Source organism: Bos taurus, chromosome 28, assembly GCF_002263795.3.
Source record: "Bos taurus isolate L1 Dominette 01449 registration number 42190680 breed Hereford chromosome 28, ARS-UCD2.0, whole genome shotgun sequence".
NCBI classification, from domain to species: Eukaryota; Metazoa; Chordata; class Mammalia; order Artiodactyla; family Bovidae; genus Bos; species Bos taurus.
Window position 1 is genome coordinate 6,499,493 of NC_037355.1, and position 20,018 is coordinate 6,519,510.

At 42.8% G+C, this 20,018-nt stretch overlaps 1 protein-coding gene across 1 annotated transcript in view; it reads left to right on the forward strand.

Moving 5' to 3' along the window:
- Window positions 1-19,576, forward strand: part of KCNK1 (potassium two pore domain channel subfamily K member 1) — a 67,332-nt gene extending 47,756 nt beyond the window's left edge. Inside the window, 2 exon segments of the mRNA NM_001075207.1 lie at window positions 14,281-14,676; window positions 18,683-19,576. Of these exon segments, the coding sequence (NP_001068675.1) occupies window positions 14,281-14,676; window positions 18,683-18,942 (656 nt within the window). The 3' untranslated portion in view covers window positions 18,943-19,576.
- Window positions 19,577-20,018: the final 442 nt, after the last annotated feature.

Consider the following 20,018-nt stretch of genomic DNA (forward strand, 5'->3'; position numbering starts at 1 on the left):
TAATGCTCTGCCACTTCACGAGGGATCCTGAGGATTCTGTCACCTGATTGGACTAGAAAGTGGTTGATATCTGGCTTCTAAAAGAGTGTGGCATCTACCTCCATGCAACCTTTCAACCTTACTGCTTGTTGCAGTACCTACAGGAAAGGGAACTTAAACTTCCCTAAGCTTGTAACAGGTTGTGTGACTATTTTGTGCCTTTTTTCATTGTAATATACCACCTAGTAGAGAAATTTCATGGGACCTACAGTTCTCACCAACCTTTTTTTCAATTAATTTTTATTGGGATATATTAGATGCTTTACAATGTTATGTTAGTTCCTACTGTACAGCAAAATGAATCAGCTATACATACATCCCTCTTTTTTGGATTTCCTTCCCATTTAGGTCACTACAGAGAAGTAATTCATTGTGGTATACAGTAGGTTCTCATTAGTGATCTGTTTTATGTGTAGTATCTTTAGTGTGTGTGTGTATATATCAATCCCAATCTCCTGATTCATCCCACCCTCTCCTTCTCCCTTAGTATCTTTAGTGTGTGTGTGTATGTATCAATCCCAATCTCCCGATTCATCCCACCCTCTCCTTCTCCCTTAGTATCCATATGTTTGTCTTCTATGTCTGTGTCTGTATTCTTGCTTTGCAAATAAGACCATCTGTACCATGTTTTGCGTTTCCCTGGTGGTTCAGACGGTCAAGAATCTGCCCGTGGTGCTGGAGACATGGGTCAGGAAGATCCCCTGGAGAAGGCAGTGGCAATCCACTCCAGTATTCTTGCCTGGAAAACTCCATGGACAGAGGAGCCTGGTGGGCTCTAGTCCATGGGGTCGTAAAAGAGCTGGACATGACTTGGTGACTCAGCAGCAATACTGTTTTCTAGATTCCATACATATACATTAATATACAATATTTGTTTTTCTGACTTACTTTACTCTGTAGGACAGTTTCTAGGTCCATCCACGACTCTACAAATGACCCAATTTCTTTCCTTTTAATGGCTGAATAGGATTCCATTATATATATGTGCCATCCCTCTTTATCCATCCCTCTGCTGATAGACATTTAGGTTGCTTCCATGTCCTGGCTGTTGTGAATCACATAGTTTTAATCATGGAAATCCAGTAGGATCTACCCGTAAGAATGCGACTGTGGTGAGTGGCCACCTTATTGGGTCTCTTTACAGTGAAGGGAGTGAAAAATTGAGAGGGGCCCTTTGGATTTTTCTGTTGGTGTTGGGGTAATCAGTGTTCTCCCCAGCCACAGAGAGGCCACAAAGTTCCTGTGTATCAGTTTGTTCCCTGAGTGCTCTTGTTAGGTCTTTGGATGTTACCCGGAACTGCTTTAACCACCAGTCTGTAAGATACCTTGAAGGATAGAGGGAAGATTAAAATGTGTGCAGAAGACAGAGGAGAGAATACACATCTTCTAACTAGGATGCCTGGTGGCCAGTCTGGAAGAGTGTACACATTGACAGGATAATTCAGCTAGTTCCTTCAACATGCATAGGAGAGTTTACTCTCTCTGCTTCTTGTATACTGGCAACTGTACTTTGATGTAACCCTCACAACACCTCCTGGAGGTAGGAAGTGTTATTCATATTTGACAAATGAGGAAATGAAGGCGTACAATTTTGCAGGGCCAAACAACTAGTAAGAAGCAAAGCCAGCAAGAATTTCACAGTGTAAAAAAGATATTTGTATTGTGACTCAAAGAAAATCTCAGGAAATTTAACTATATTAAAATAATGTAATTTACCCAGCTCAAATATGACGTGGTTCGACTCCTTGCGACCCCGTGGACTAGCCTGCTAGGCTCCTCTGTCCACAGGATTTCCCAGGCAAGAATAATTGAAGTGGGTTGCCATTTCCTTCTCCAGGGGATCTTCGTGACCCAGGGATTAACCTGCGTCTCCTGCATTGCAGGTGGATTCTTTACGATCTGAGCCACCTGGGAAGCCCAACTATTAAATGGTGTATTTGTCCAGTTTCTTTTATGATTGGATTCTGCATAAGGTGCAAAACATAGGGTACAAATAAAATTAATAATAAACTCCAATATTCTTTTTTTTTTAAGTAAAGCCAGGATTCAACTTTAGGACATCATATTCCTCCGCCCATTCGCTAAGCCCTGCCTTTAGTTTCAGTTCAGTTCAGTCGCTCAATCAGTCCAACTCTTTGCGACCCCATGGACTGCAGCACACCAGACTTCCCTGTCCATCACCAACTCCCAGAGCTTGCTCAAACTCATATCCATTGAGTCAGTCATGCCATCCAACCATCTCATCCTCTGTCGTCCCCTTCTCCTCCTGCCTTCAATCTTTCCCAACATCAGGGTCTTTTCCAATGAGTCATTTCTTTGCATCAGGTGGTCAAAATATTGGAGTTTAAGCTTCAGCATCAGTCCTTCCAATGAATATTCAGGACTGATTTCCTTTAGGATTGACTGGTTTGATCTCCTTGCAGTCCAAGGGACTCTCAAGAGTCTTCACTAAACCACAGTTCCAAAGCATCAATTCTTCGGCGCTCAGCTTTCTTTATGATCCAGCTCTCACATCTATACATGACTACTGAAAAAACCATGGCCTTTAGTTTACACGTGTGATATACCGTAAAGGACTTTTTGTTTGCACCTTCCTCCCTGTGTTCTCAATGTGCAAGAGCCTCTAAGTCTTTAAAGCCTGATGAAAGAGAAAAAGAAGTTTGTTCCAGGAACCTCTGCCTTTAAAAGGTACAGAGATTTTCCTATTAAGGGGAAGTGGACACCTGTGTTTTCCTTACATAAAACCTTAGGACATCACTGCTTAGTCGGATACGACTGAGTGATTAATTAACACTTTTTAGTTCTTCACTGGTAGCTCTGATGATAAAGAATCTGCCTGCAATGCAGGAGACCCTGGCTTGATCCCTGGGGGTCCCCTGAAGAAGAGAATGGTTACCCTCTCCGGTATTCTTGCCTGGCAAATCCCATGGACAGAGGAGTCTAGTGAGCTACATTCCATGGGATTGCAAGCAGTTGGACATGACTTAGGAATTAACACTTTCACACTTTTTTCAAAGGGAGGAGTAGTTTAGTCCAGCAGGTGCCCACAGCTCCCACGCCTTTCTACCATACAACAGTTTAGAACCACTGAGAGTCTGGAGTCAAAGTGAAAGTGCAAGTGACTCAATTGTGTCCAACCCTCTGCAACCCCATGGACTGGGGCCTGCCCAGGCTCCTCTGTCCATGGACTTCTCCAGGCAAGAATATTGAAGTAGGTAGCCGTTTCCTTCTCCAGGGGATCTTCCCAACTCAGGCATCGAACCCAGGTCTCCCGATTGCAGGCAGATTCTTTACTGTCTGAGCCACAGTCTGGAGTCAAGCTTGGGATCAAGTAAGACCAGTGCTGATTACCTGCAGGGCTAGGGGTTGGAAATTCAGAGCCAGGTAAATGGTGTGTTGTCTCCTTGTCATCCAGCACTTTTTCCATTACCTTTTGAGCCTGCCTTCCACAGGGCAAGGTACCCACTTGCCCTGTGGGTAAAAGAAATAGAAATCTGGATGTCTGCACAGCATCCATGCCCGGGGGAAATGCCTACACAGATTTTCAAACCCTGTTGTAAAGGCGCATGACTGGGAAGCCTTTACAGTCTAAGAATTTTAAACCTCAGGGAAGTGATGGCCGCAAGATAATTATGTCAAACCTGAAGGCACACTCCGAGTGGCAGGTGCAAAAATCAATGCTTTGGTGAATAGATCAGAAAGCCTCCTTTAGCATATTGGAAGTTTTGGAAGAACCAGACTCTTGTTCTGATGCTTTCTTTGGTTTTTCTTCATCTTATTGTCTCATTGTCACAAATTTCTAAGACATGGTCAAAATGAGGGAGAGAGGAAACTAACAATAATAAAAAAGACTAACTAGGGACTTCCCTTGTGGTCTAGTGGTTAAGAAACCACCTTCCAGTGAAGGGGACACACCTTCATTCCCTGGTGTAGGAAGATTCTACATGCCAAGGGGCCACTAAACCCACGTGCCACAACTACGGAAGCCCAGTCCCCCAGAGCCTGTGAGCCTCAAAAAAGAAGCCTCCACAATGAGAAGCCTGAGCACATGGCTAGAGAGGAGCCCCTGCTTGCTGCAACTGGAGAAGGCCCTCATGCAGCAACAGAGACTCAGTGCAGCCAAAAATAAATAAGTAAATAATTGAAATAAATAAAAGATCGGTAAACACGTAGTTCAAATCCCGCCTCCCTTTTGCACTTACTGTTAGGACTTTGGTAAACAATTTAATCTCAGAGTTTCTGTTTCTGGTAAAAAAGTATTAGTCACTCAGTCGTGTCTGACTCTTTGCGACCCCATGGACTATAACCCTCTAGGCCCCTTTGGCCATGGAATTCTCCAGGCAAACATACTGGATTGGGTAGCCATTCCCTTCTCCAGGAGATCTTCCTGACCTAGGGATCTTCCTGACCTGGGTCTCCTGCATTGCAGGCAGATTCTGTACCATCTAATCCACCAGGGAAGCCCTGGGTAAAATAGAAACGTACGTGCTTATCTGAAAGATCTGATATAAAGATGAAAGAAGATGATGCTTGTAAAGCAAATGCCTGGGTCAGAACATCCCAAATGTTTTACATTCATTTTCTCTTTGGAACACTCTTCCCAGGACTGCAGGGGAGATGAGAGTTAACAAGGAACAAAAAAGAGGGTATTGTAAAGATTCTGTAATTGTGTGTACTCCCTGGCTCTTTCTACAGATCCCAAGCTCATCTCCTCTTTCCTGTGTCTACTGTGCTAGGTTCTTCCCGGTTTGGTTGCTAGAATAAGTTCAAACTTAGTACTGCTTGTAAGTCAGCCCGATGGGCATGCTTTCCTAGAGCTCAGCTCTGGTTTTGTTCTCCTTCTGTAGGAAGTGTCCTTTTATTGTGCTGCTCTGGCATCTTGGGGCCTTGCTGACCCTGCAGAAACTGCCCCTCTCAGGCTTAGCCAATTCCTAGATGGTAAAAGACCCACCTGTCAGCGTGCTTTCAGATTCCAACCAGCCAATCCAGAACCTCCTTTATCAGGCTGTTGCTCTGAGATCCTGTCCCTCTGCCCTAGTGCCAGGGGGTTACTTAAGAGCTGGACGCCACACAGCTGGGCCCCATGAAAGTATGTCGACTAACCAGTCCTAAGCCTGTTTCCCCTGCCTTGTCTGCTCCCTCCTATCAGAACCCACAGTACAGGGGGCTGCTTGGAATTCTGGGAAAGCTGTACTAAAAACCCAGACTAGTCTTGTAATGATCTTGTATCGGATAATGGGCCATGTGCTCCCTTCTTCTGCCTCTGGTAACCTAACGAGGGCATGGAGTGACAGTGTTCAGCGGATGGCCACTTGAGCAAGCTGGTGTTAGGAAAGGTGTAGAGAGATTATGACCTGATGCTTTTTCACAGGAAACAGGTAGAACTATGATGGTTAGTGAAAAAACTGCCCTTGGCCACTGTTTCCTGGGCAGCACTACTACAGCATGTATTTAACATGTTCCTGCAAGTTTACTGAATGATGGCTGACCAGCACGAGCAGACCTGCTAGCATCTTGACCAAGTAAGGCTCTAGCTGAGTACCAGGTGGAACAGAAGCCAGGCTACAGCCAGGTATCCACCAACTCAGCGAGACTAGTGGAAAGGAGGAGGAACAGTTTGCAAAAGTGTCTGCAGCGTATTTATTCCTCTGAGAAATCATTTTCATGAAGCAGGGCTTCACAAGGTGATCTTGGCTGGTGAGGATGTGCAGAGGTGTGTGGGAGAAGACATTATAAGGATCTGTGTCTTAAAAATAGATTGAGGAACAAATCTGAAAATATGAAAAAGGGAATATGGAAAAGATCATGGTAAATGTGAACTTTAGAGCTAAAAAGACCATTCAAGAAATTTAAAAATTAAAATAAGCAGTGCAAGGGAAAAGAAATGAAATGGTTGGGATCACTTAGATAGAATTCATATTACTAGTGTGAGGGTAAAATGAATAAGCACATGCTTATTTTTTGTATGTTTTAAAATTTCATCAACACATAGTTGATTTGCTGTGTTGTTGTGTTAGTTTCAGTCATGTCCGACTCTCTGCAACCCCATGGACTGCAGCACACCAGTCTTCCCTGTCCTTCACTATCTCCCAGAGTTTGCTCAAACTCATGTCCATTGAGTCAGTGATGCCATCCAACCATCTCATCCTCTGTCACCCCTTTCTCCTCCTACCCTCAATTTTTCCCAGCATCAGGGACTTTTCCAATGAGTCAGCTCCTCACATCAGGTGGCCAAAATACAAGCTTCAAGCATCAGTCCTTCCAATGAATGTTCAGAGTGGATTTCCTTTAGGATTGACTGAAAGTTATTAATGCTTAGAAAAGAAAGCATTCATAATAAGAATCCCTAAATTGGCCAGGTGGCTCAGTAAAAAATTTAAATTGGAAAATTAAACATTTTTGATTGGACAGTTTGGAACAAATGGTCAATAAGAGGGTAGTAAACAGTGAAAAATTGCTTTTTGAAGCAGAGTCATCAGAAAGAAGACAATAGAACAACCATACATGCAATATACTATTTATGACAGAAACCAGCTGGTTTTCTGGAAGTCTATGTCTATGAAGCTAAGTGATTAGAAAAATTTCAGGAACTGTTGGCTACAAACTCATAACAATAATCCTCTGGAGACCTAGAGCTGAAGAGACAGTGGGTGGTTGAAAAGACCTTGGCTTCATTGGTTTCCTTTAAAGTTTCCCAGAGCACTTTTTACAGTGTATAATTTTGATTGAAATGTTCAGCTGACATTTATATTAGCCTCTTAGGAACCGAACTCATCCTCTGGGCCAGGGGCACAGCCTATCTCATTTGACCGGTGTCTCTGCCATTGTGTGTTTATTTGCAGACAGAATGCCAGATGGATTTACCCACATCTAACAGTTAAGGGACTTCCTGGTGGTCCAGGGGTTAAGAATCCACCTTCTGATACAGAGGATGTGGGTCTGATCCTGGTTGGGGAACTAAGATCCCACAGGCCGGGAAGTGAAAAAAAGTTTTAGCAAGTAAGCAGGAATATAGGAGTTCTATTAGACCTTATTCTGTGTTTGTATCACTGATATTAGTGCCACAAAAACAGTACTTTCCAAGGTCACCACTTGTTTGTTATGATTTCATGTTTTCATGTCCTGTTTTTCATTGATGACCATTTATCATAATGGTTCACCCATGTGGCTTCTAAGTTAAATTCAAGAATCTGGGGCTCGCAGTGTGGCTTGTGCTCACATTCTCCAGGCCTTGAGGGTTTACGTGCTGACCTGCCTCTTGACTCTGGCGTCACCCCTGGCTCTGCGCTCCCCTGCCATCTTTGTGTGTGGGTCACACAGTCCTTTGCCTGTCCCTCTGCTTCCAGAGTCTCATCTCATGTTCAGGTCCACAGAATCACTGGGAAAAACCCAGTGAGCTCAGGCGCCTGTCCCTCTGCTTCTAGAGTCTCATCTCATGTTCAGGTCCACAGAATCACTGGGAAAAACCCAGTGAGCTCAGGCGCCTGTCCCTCTCCTTCCAGAGTCTCATCTCATGTTCAGGTCCACAGAATCACTGGGGAAAAACCCAGTGAGCTCAGGCGCCTGTCCCTCTCCTTCTAGAGTCTCATCTCATGTTCAGGTCCACAGAATCACTGGGAAAAACCCAGTGAGCTCAGGCGCCTGTCCCTCTGCTTCCAGAGTCTCATCTCATGTTCAGGTCCACAGAATCACTGGAAAAAACCCAGTGAGCTCAGGCGGCTCACAGTCTAGTAGGAAAGAGATCTGAATAAGCTGAAGTCCAGGATTGCAAATGCAAGTCTTTTTAGGAAACATTGAGATCTCTACCGGGGTTGACTTCAGAGGTGGAGATTCTTCTTGTGTAGTTTTCTTTTTTTTAAAAGTATGTGTCAAGCTAACTTAATGGGAAATGAATATGTTGTACCATACTATAGTAAATAATGTGACTAAATGACAGTATTTTTTTTTCTGTTTTGGCCATGCCACATGGCTTGTGGGAGTTGAACCCTGGCCCTGGGCAGTGAGAACTTGGAGTCCTAACTACTGGATCAAGAGGAAAGTCCTAAGACTATTTTTTATATGGGCAGGGTAATGGTGAGCATCACTTCTCTCAAAAGTATCAGATACATGTGAAGAAACTGCACATTTGTGACTTGCTGTAGTGAATAAAATAGGAGCCCATAGAGGGCCCTGATTCAGGAGGGCCCTGAAATATATAAATACGAAAACAACCAGAAGGCCCTCTATCCAGCACAGTGGGGCCCCAGATTGGATGTTAGCTAGCCTCCTGTCAGGACTATTCTAGTTAAAGTGACAGAAGCCAATAGAAAGCCCAGAGATAAATCCATGCACCTACCGACACCTTATCTTTGACAAAGGAGGCAAGAATATACACTGAAGAAAAGACAATCTCTTTAACAAGTGGTGCTGGGAAAACTGGTCAACCACTTGTAAAAGAATGAAACTAGAACACTTTCTAACACCATACACAAAAACAAACTCAAAATGGATTAAAGATTTAAATGTAAGACCAAAAAATATAAAACTCCTAGAGGAAAACATAGGCAAAACACTCTCTGATGTAAATCATAGCAGGATCCTCTATGACCTACCTCCCAGAGTAATGGAAATAAAAGCAAAAATAAACAAATGGGACTTAATTAAACTTAAAAGCTTTTGCACAATGAAGGACATTATAAGCAAGGTGAAAAGACAGCCTTCAGAATGGGAGAAAATAATAGCAAATGAAGCAACTGACAAAGAATTAATCTCAAAAATATACAAGCAACTCCTACAGCTCAATTCCAGAAAAATAAGCAACCCAATCAAAAAATGGGCCAAAGAACTAAACAGACATTTCTCCAAAGAAGACATACAGATGGCTAACAAACACATGAAAAGATGCTCAACATCATGTATTATCAGAGAAATGCAAATCAAAACCACTGTGAGGTACCATTTCACGCCAGTCAGAATGGCTGTGATCCAAAAGTCTACGAGCAATAAATGCTGGAGAGGGTGCGGAGAAAAGGGAACCCTCTTACACTGTTGGTGGGAATGCAAACTAGTACAGCCGTTATGGAGAACAGTGTGGAGATTCCTTAAAAATCTGGAAATAGAACTGCCATACAACCCAACAATCCCACTGCTGGGCATACACACCGAGGAAACCAGAATTGAAAGAGACACGTGTACCCCAATGTTCATTGAAGCACTGTTTATAATAGCCAGGACATGGAAGCAACCTAGATGTCCATCCGCAGACGAATGGATAAGAAAGCTGTGGTACATATACACAATGGAATATTACTCAGCCATTAAAAAGAATGCGTTTGAATCAGTTCTAATGAGGTGGATGAAACTGGAGCGTATTATACAGAGTGAAGTAAGTCGGAAAGAAAAACAGTACAGTATACTAATGTATATATATGGAATTTAGAAAGATGATAACAATGACCCTATATGCGAGACAGCAAAAGAGACACAGATGTAAAGAACAGATTTTTGGACTATGTGGGAGAAGGCAAGGGTGGGATGATTTGAGAGAATAGCATTGAAACATGTATATTATCATATGTGAAGTAGAGCACCAGTCCAGGTTCAATGCATGAGACAGGGTGCTCAGGGCTGGTGCACTGGGACGACCCTGAGGGATGGGATGGGGAGGGAGGTGGGAGGGGAGTTCAGGATGGGGAACACATGTACACCCATGGCGGATTCATGTCAATGTATGGCAAAAAACACCACGATATTGTAAAGTAATTACCCTTCAATTAAAATACATAAAATAAAGTGACAGAAGCCAATCTGGGCAACTGTCACTTGGGAAACTGCATCAGTTTGACCCCCTATCTCCTACCCTCCCCTACAGGTATAGAATCATAACAGGAAACCCAGACATGGGAATTTCATTCCGGAACCCTGTTTTTTTCTTTTTTTTTAATTAAAAAAATTTTTGGCATATAGTTGATTGATTATTATGTTAGTTTCTGCTATATAGCAAAGCGAATCAATCATGCATATACATATATCCACTCTGTTTTAGATTATTTTCCCATATAGGGGGGACCCTGTTTTTTAAGTTCTTTTTTAAGCAGACCTAGCCATGCTCAATCTATTGTGCCCCAAAATTATATGAAAAATTTAAGGAACACCAAATACGTAAGGTATTGACATTTTGCTAATTACTTCCTAGTTTGTAAAAAATTTTAACATGGTTCCAAGATTTTAAAATATGAGCATTGCTGTATGATTTATCTGGGGATTCAACCAACATAACTTGAGTAAATTATTCACCACTTCATTACAATTCACTGGGGCTGAAGGTTTCCATCTGGTGCATTCAACTGTCTATCGCAAAAAAATTGCTGTGTGCTCAGTAGAGCATTGCAAGTGTAGAGACTGCAGATGAGATGTAAATTTTCCATTGTACTGTCCATTAACAAAAATTATTTGTATATTATTTATTTTAACATATTTATCTATTCATTTGGATGTGCTGGGTCTTAGTTGCAGCATGAGGGATCTTTAGTTGCGGCATGTGGGATCTAATTCCCTGACTGGGGGTTGAACCCAGTCTCTCCACTCTCTCAAGTGTGGAGTCTTAGCCACTGGACCACCAGGGGGGTCCCAGCAAAAATTATTTATGCAAACAGAAGGAGAAACTGGCTTTCAAGAAGCATTGCACTTCAATGATATTTAATCTCTTAGTGGGAACATACTACTGACCGAGATAAGGCATTACCAAAGAGAGCCATCCTAAAGTCTTGGAATGATTATCGCCAATTGCTTGGAGATGACATTTTAGTAAATTTAATAAGATTCTGATAAATAAAACTCTAATTCTGTTGTCATTTAGGAATAAAAATGATAGCCTAAAGTATTTTAAGGCTAGAAATTATTTTTTCCCCCTACTATTACTGAAATCATGTAGTTTATTGAAACAAATGATATACAGAAGAGGTGGGCTGTGTGATATGGGAATGTTACACTTTTGGTGAAGATAATTCATAACAATGCCACCAAACAGTAATAAAATCATGGGCTTCAAGACTTTTTGGTAGTCTAACAGATTTAGCCAATCTTATGTTTTCTCTGCAAAAATGCTACCAAAGTAATCCATCCTTTACAGCCTGTGCTTGATTCCCATTGTCTCCTGGTACGTTCTGTCAGAGGTTCACTACCAAATTTGTGAATCACTTTCCAGTTGCCTTTGTTATGTTAACCACAATTTCATTATCCTATTCTATTTCCAGATCTCTGACCATTAAAATATCCTTTCTCATTAATGCCTGGCCTGGCTCCAATTGGCCCCAATCTCTGTGATGTGAACTGCTTTACTCACAAACTCTTAATTCCTCTAATTTTTTTCCTCAAAAGTAAAGCTTTCACATTTCTCATGCTTCTTTCTTTTGCATGAATATTATTCAGCAAGCTTTCTCCATCCTCCATACTACTCTCTGGAAACCCTAACTGGCTCATCTCCCTCTTTAACCGTGCCTGGAATCAACCGAAGCATTCCAGGAGCAGCTGTGTGTTCGAGGACCAGATAGATTCGGGAACTAATGCTCAGAACAGTGGTTCTCAATCCTTCTGAACGCCTGAGCTTTGGCATCTCTTTACAGAAAAATGCACACGTGTGGAGATGTTCAGTTCAGTTCAGTCACTCAGTCATGTCTGACTCTGCAATCGCAGAGACTGCAGCACGCTAGGCTTCCCTGTCCATCACCAACTCCCAGAGCTTGCTCAAACTCATATCCATTAAGTCTGTGATGCCATCTAACCATCTCCTGTGTTGTCCCCTTCTCCTACCTTCAATCTTTGCATCAGGTGGCCAAAGTATTGGAGCTGCAGCTTCATCATTAGTCCTTCCAATGAATATTCAGGATTAATTTCCTTTAGGATGGACTGGTTGGATCTCCTTGCAGCCCAAGGGACTCTCAAGAGTCTTCTCCAACACCACAGTTTCAAAGCATCAGTTCTTCAGTGCTCACCTTTCTTTATGGTCCAACTCTCCCATCCATACATGACTGCTGGAAAAACCATAGTTTTGACTATATGGACCTTTGTCAGCAAAGTAATGTCTCTGCTTTTTAAAATGCTGTCTAAGTTTGTCATAGCTTTTCTTGCAAGGAGCAAGCATCTTTTAATGTCATGGCCGCAGTCACCATCTGCAGTGATTTTGGAGCCCGCGAAAATAAAGTCTCTCACTGTTCCCATTGTTTCCCCATCTATTTGCCATAAAGTGATGGGACCAGATGCCATGATCATAGTTTTTTGAATGTTGAGTTTTAAGCCAGCTTCTTCACTCTTCTCTTTCACTTTCATTAAGAGGCTGTTTAGTTCCTCTTCACTTTCTGCCATAAGGGTGGTGGAGATGTTCAAACTGATGCAAATTTAGTAGATTCCTCAGACTCCCTATTCATCCATAACCTTCTAGGATTAACCACCCTGACTATTGTGCTGAGGTCATGCATGGGAATAACCAGAGCAGTCTCTTAGAAGCCACATAGACCAGGGCCTCACCTAGAAATTGGTAGAAAGCAGACAATCATGAGGTCTGAAGCTGAAGTTTTTTCTGAGTTCTTTCTAAGCAGGATATATTATAGAAATCAGATTTGAAAACCACTTTTCAGTTGTAACCCCATGAGTGGGGTTTTGTTTTGTTTTGTTTTGTTTATTTTCCCCAGAAGCCAATTTCACAAAAAAAGAAAATTCATTTAGTTGGCTTTTTCCTGAACTGACTTGTTCAGACATGTTAGTCCTTTCAGGATGAAGGCCTTGTGAAATTTTAAAAACAGTTCACTGGCTTCTCTTTTGCTAGCATTTATCAGATGAAGCATCTCTTGACTGGCTTGATTTGGGAATGTCTCAATTCTAGTAGAAAATAAAAGAGAAATATGTTGCGACCACTGGCCCTAATATGTGGATTTTGGGGAATCTGTGGCATCTTGAAACAGAAATGACAAGGGGGAGACGTAGTACAGTTTCTAAATGTGCCATTTAACCAGATAATTGAACGAAATATTTGGGAAGAAGTGCTCAGCCATGTGACACAGCATCCTTTGATGTTCATTTATCTTCCTCTTCCTCTTTCTTTTTTAAAAGTACTGTTTGTTTACTTATGGCTGCGCTGGGTCTTTGTTGCACACGGGCTTTCTCTAGCCTTGCTGAGTGGGGCTGCTCTCTAGTTGCAGTGCAGGGCTTCTCATTGTGGTGCCCTCTCTTGCTGGGGAGCACGGGCCGTAGCACGCATAGGCTTCAGTCCTTGGAGCACGGGGGCTCAGGAGTTGTGGCTCTTGGGCTGTAGAGCACGAGCTCAGTAGTTGTGGCCCACAGGTTTAGCTGCTCCACAGCATATGGCATCTTTGACCAGGGATCAGAGTTGTGTCCTCTGCACTGGCAGGTGGATTCTTAACCACTGGACCACCAGGGAAGTCCTATCTTTCTCTTTTTCCTTGTCTGTACTCTCCTCGAGTCTTCCCTATCTTCCCACTGTCCCCTCATCTGCCTGGTGCTAGTGTTTTGAAAGCAAGTGTGTACTGGCTTTGGATCCTAATGAGGCTCCTTGGGTGGGGGAGTGGAAGGGGAGCAGGCTGGGGAGGGGAACACCCTCCTGGCAAAGTAGGTACCCCTGTCATGAATTTTCCCTGATGGCCCAAGACAGGGTTAGCTCCTTCACACACAGAGCTTCTACTTCAGCCTGGCAGTGAACTCAAAACAAGGCTTGATGCGTCAGGAAGAGCTGGGAAGATTTGATCCAGATCAAATGTATGGCACCCATTGTTGAATTGTACTGCAGGGACAGGATAGAGCTTTTATGTTTGCTTGTTGTTTTTGGCTGTGCTGGATGTTCATTGCATACACAGACTTCTCTAGTTGTGGCACACAGGTTTAGCTGCCTCATGGCATGTGGAATCTTAGCTACTGGTCCAGAGATTGGTCCCCTGCATTGGAATGTGCATTCTTTACCACTGGACTTCCAGGGAAGTCCCAACAGGATAGAGCCTTTGAAGCACCAATCTGAATTTTATCTGGCTTTTCTCTTGGGTGTGAGGGGCATGTGGGTGTGAACAGGAGGCATGTGGTTTGTTTTTTCTATTTTTTGGCCATGCCACAGAGCATGCAAGGTCTTGGTTCCCTAATCGGGGATCGAACCCTTGCCCCCTGCAGTGGAAGCTTGATGTCTTAACCACTGGACTGCCAGGGAAATCCCAGGTGTGTGTGATTTACGAAGGTGTTTTCTACCTCCTCTCCTTGCAGGTTACGGCCACACCGTGCCCCTGTCCGACGGGGGCAAGGCCTTCTGCATCATCTATTCCGTCATCGGCATACCTTTCACCCTTCTGTTCCTGACGGCAGTGGTCCAGCGTGTTACCATCCATGTCACCCGCAGGCCAGTCCTCTACTTCCACGTCCGCTGGGGTTTCTCCAAGCAGGCAGTGGCCATCGTCCACGCGGTCCTCCTCGGTGTGGTCACCGTGTCCTGCTTCTTCTTCATCCCGGCCGCGGTGTTCTCTGTCCTGGAGGATGACTGGAACTTCCTGGAATCCTTTTACTTTTGTTTTATCTCCCTGAGCACCATTGGCCTCGGAGATTATGTTCCCGGGGAGGGTTACAATCAAAAATTCAGAGAGCTCTACAAGATCGGGATCACATGTGAGTATCCGAGTTCACGGACTCTGTCCCAGGGCTCTGTGCTTCCACTCTCCGCCTCGCCTACTCGGTGATCAGAGGCACTCGTCAGAGCCCTAACTGCTTTCCATGGATGAATTTTCCATTTTGCCACCTTCCCATAACTTTCGTTTCATCATGATTCCCTTCAAAATTCTGTATGAAAACGTCTTGTTATTATTGAGAGTTATTTTTCCCAGGCACAGAAAAGTACCTATCAGTTTCTTACTAGTAATGTAATAGTCATTTTATTTTATTTTATTTTTTGTAATAGTCATTTTAAATGACAGTAGAGGACTGCACCTAAGCACACACATAAGAATGCACCACGCAGAATAAGTTGCTACTGAACTTTTTAAATTTTAGCGAAGTTGCTCTACTTTATTAAATATTTTAAGCTCAAGGACACCAGGGCTAGGATAGCCGGTTAAACAATCCATCACGTTCTCTCATTAACCAGGAGAATCATAAAGCAATTGCTTATCTCATTTGTCCATCTGGTTCTTTTTTGAAGTTAAAATATGCTTGCCGCTTTCAGAATTTTTATATGTGTAGGAACAAAACGGTGAATACATTGTTCAATGAAGTTCTTGGTGAAAATAAAAAAAAGAATTTTATACATGGAAAATAGGCATTAAAATTCAGACGTCTAGTGACATTAAACTTTGAAGCAATTTTTTAAAATCCAATATAATACCATGGAAAAGTTAGAGATCCATTCATAGAAAAGTATTTATTTTTGTGTGTTCCTTTCCTGTCCTTTCACACTGCATAAAATTATATTATACTGTACATACAGTTTCCATTTCTGCCTTCCTAAGTATTTTTCAAGACTCAGCTCATGCCACGTCTTCTTGGAAATCATAGTACATACGCAGGCAGTCAGATGTTCTGTCCTGGCCCCGTCCTATGGTCTTAATGACAACAAAATGTGCAGTTGAACTATGCGTATTTTTAGCATTTCCATTAAACCATGCTCACCCAGGACACAGCCTTCACTCATAAGTGCCCAGTGCTTTCAACAGTGCCTGGCTACCATGCAAGTTCAATAAATACTGAATGGTTACCAGGGTGATTTCAAGTTTCCTCTATTACCATATTTATCTTTACTATCCACATATTATTTTACAAGGTGACTGTGCCATCATCTGGGGCTTCCCAGGGGGAGCTAGTGGTAAAGAATCTGTCTGCCAGTGTAGGAAACATAAGACATGCGGATTCGATCCCTGGGCCAGGAAGATACCCTAGAGGAGGGCATCACTCCAGTATTCTGCCTGGAGAATTCCATGGACAGAGGACCCTGGTAGGCTGCAGTCCATGGGGTCACACACAGTCGGATATGACCGAAGCAACTTAGCACGCACGCATGCATACTATCCTCTAGTCCTACTTCTATTGTCAAATATTTAGATTGCTTCCAATCTAAATGTTAGGAGGCATTATAAATTACATTATGACTTGAGGCTTTCTTGATGGCTCAAATGATACAGTCTGCCTGTAGTGCATGAGACCTGGGTTTGATTCCTGGGTTGAGAAGATCCCCTGGAAAAGTGAATGGCAACCCAGTCCAGTATTATTACCTGGAGATTTCCATGGACAGAGGAGCCTAGTGGACTGCAGTCCATGGGGTCATAAGAGTCAGACACAGCTGAGCGTGCACATACAGCACAGCAAACTTACCTAAAAGCCATTTTCTCATTCTGTGTCACCACATACACCTTCACAGTGATCTGAAGACCAGGCGGGTCCTGAGGATGCTCGGTGTCCTGGGCTAGAAGATGACGGGCGGGGAAAACTGGCCCCATTCTGCACCTTTCTCTTCCCACCTTTGGTTCCATTCTGCCCTACAGGGTCCTTACATGGGGGTGTGGACACACTGCCTAGGTAATACAGCCATGTTCCATCAACATCCTCTTACAAACATTTGCCCCTGGGCCTGGGTGCATGTAGGGGTACACACCAGTGATGCAATGCCCTTTCGGAATGGTGGACCCAGGATAGAGACCCTTGCAGGTACCATCACCCCTATGGGGTGGGGACATTGTGCAGAGAATTTCCAAGTTTTAAATACATGAAACATAATCTGGAGTAAGGGTTGGCATGGGGTCCCAGAGGGCAAGCCCCACTGGCCCTGCAGAATCCTCATTCCATAGAAGAGGCATGATCAGAGTGGAAGGGCCTCTATATCCTAAGGCCCAGGTTAGGTCCATCTGCATTGGAAGGCGGATTCTTAACCATTGGACCACCAGGGAAGTCTGGGAAAACAGTACTTTTAAGTTGGTTCCAACATGTTTAAAATCAGTTTTCAGAAAAAAAAAAAAAATTCATCAGAGAAAGGAACAGAAAAGTGAAAACTCTAAGAATAATAGAAGTCCCAATTTCATATCCCAGTGGTAAAATGTTTGAGGAAGATTTTCAGAAAATAAATGAACTTGGGAAGCCAGAATTGGTAGCAAAATAGGAACAAGGAAGTCATTTATGGATGCAAAGTGACAGTTTTCTTAGGCTTTAATAATATAGCATATTTTAGAAATAGCAGTGACATTGTTAGCTGAGCTAATTCACAAATCTCCTTTTCCTTTATTCATTATTTAGTCAAACTCTTCAGTGCTGACAAAAATATCCATAGGATTTCAGACAAAAGCTGTGGAATTATAGCCTATCCACAAACTAACATACCTTTGGAACATTTATTTGTTCCACCCAGTACATCCCCTATGTAGAAATCCTAAAAAAAAAAAACACAGCAAAGTGATCTTTTACATACATGCACGTGTGTGTGTGTGCTAAGTCACTTCCATCGTGTCAGATTCTTTGTGACCCTATTGATTGTAGCCCGCTAGGCTCCTCTGTGCATGGGATTTCCCAGGCAAGAATACTGGAGTGGGTTGCCTTTCCCTCCTTCAGGGTATCTTCCCAACCCAGGGATCGAACTTACGTCTCCTGCATTGGTAGGCGGTTCTTTACCACTAGCACCACCTACCTACATATATATACGTGTGTATACACACACATACACACTTCATTTCTATTGTGGTTTATCACAGAATATTGAATATAGTTCCCTGTGCTGTATAGTAGGACCTTGTTTATCCATCTTGTTGTATATACTAGTTTGCATCTGCGAATCCCAAACTCCCAATCCATCCCTCCCCCAACCCCCCTTCTCCCCCTTGGCAACAAGTCTGTTCTCTATATGGGTCTGTCTATTTTGTAGATAAATTCATTTGTGTCCTATTTTAGATTCCATGTATAAGTGATATATGGTATTTGTCTTTCTTGTTCTGACTTACTTCAGTTTGTGTGATAATCTCTAGGTCCATCTGTGTGGCTGCAAATGAGAGTTTCATTCTTTTTGATAGCTGAGTGGTATCCCATTGTACACATGTGCCACATCTTCTTTATCCATTCATCTGCTGATGAACATTCAGGTTGTTTCCATGTCTTGGCTATTGTGAACAGTGCTCCTATGAACACTGGAGTGCATGCAACTTTGCAAATTATAGTTTTCTCTAGATATAAGCCCAAGAGTGAGATTGCAGGGTTATATGGTAGCCCTGTTTTTAATTATTTGAGGAACCCCCATACCGTTTTCCAGTTGTACCAATTTACATTCTCTCAAACAATGTAGGAGGGTTACCTTTTCTCCTCACCCTCTCCAGCACTTGTTATCTGTAGACGTTTTAATGCTGATGATTCTGACTGGTGTGAGGTGGTACCTCATTGTAGTGTAAATTTGCATTTCTCTAATAATGAGCAATGAGACGCATCTTTTCATGTGCCTGTTGGCTCTCTGTATGTCTTCTTTGGAGATATGTCTCTTTAGGTCTAGAAGGTTAAGTCCCTCTTCATTTTACTCTGGATCATCCCACTTTGAGCCATGGAATTCAAAACATGCCCAGAAATCAGAGGAGGCAATGGATTGAATCATCAGCAGCAAGGTTGTGTCGTGACCAGATCTCACTGAGTCGCTGTCATTTCTCTCACACAGGTTACCTGCTCCTTGGTCTCATTGCAATGTTGGTGGTTCTGGAAACCTTCTGTGAGCTCCACGAACTGAAGAAGTTCAGAAAAATGTTCTACGTGAAGAAGGACAAGGAAGAGGATCAAATGCACATCATAGAACACGACCAGCTGTCCTTCTCCTCCATCACGGACCAAGCGGCGGGGGTGCAGGAGGACCAGAAGCAGAACGAGCCCTTTGTGTCTCCCCAGCCACCCGCCTTGGCCGATGGCGCCTCAGACCACTAGGGTAGGGCTTTGCTGGGCCGTGCCCGGGCACGGGCTCAGGGCGGTGGGAGGAAGCTTCTCTTGTTCATTTTGATGAGGTTGTAAAAGCAGTACTTTTTGTAAAATGGAACAAAAGAAGCTTTTATTCCAGAAGACTGTCTAAAATATGAGAAAATGGCATCTGTACCTGTAATTCATATGTGACAGAATTATCACGGCTTTACTAACAGGAGAAGAAGAATACTTGAAGCAGGGTACCATTGTGGATAGAAACAGATTTTATACTTTTCACTGGGAACTTTGGGGTTTGCATTTAAATCGTTTAGCTGATAGTTAAATAGTGACATTTATATTTAAAGCAAAAAAAAAAGGCATAGAGATGTGTTTTATAAATAAGTTTATGTGTACTGGTTTGCATGTACCCATCCAAAAATCATTATTTTTGTAGACTCTTAAGTTAAACCTGCTATTTATAATGACTAGATAACCATTAACTGTACATACAAATATAAATATGTTTATATTCTGTACATACGGTTTAGGTCACCAGTTCCTGGTATACTTCTTAACCCAAGATTGTAGAGATTTTCCCTTTTGATTTCTCTTTATACTGAAGAATCAGAAGTTGCTGCAATAAAATAAGTGGAATAACACACTTATCTGTGAATTACTTTAGTATTCTGTTACAATAAATATTTCTGCTCACTTGGAATAGCTTGATCTCAAATGTGTACAATGTTTGTAAACATTTCTCTGGAGGTAAACAGGTAACGAAGCATATGATTTTGTTAAAAAGTTAGGATACTCTATTTTGAAAGTACGTGATGATTTGCAGTCAGCTAATACTAAAGCATCGGAGAAGGCGATGGCACCCCACTCCAGTACTCTTGCCTGGAAAATCCCATGGACGGAGGAGCCTGGTAGGCTGCAATCCATGGGGTCGCTAAGAGTTGGACACAACTGAGCGACTTCACTTTCACTTTTCACTTTCATGCATTGGAGAAGGAAATGGCAACCCACTCCAGTGTTCTTGCCTGGAGAGTCCCAGGGACAGGGGAGCCTGGTGGGCTGCCGTCTCTGGGGTTGCACAGAGTCGG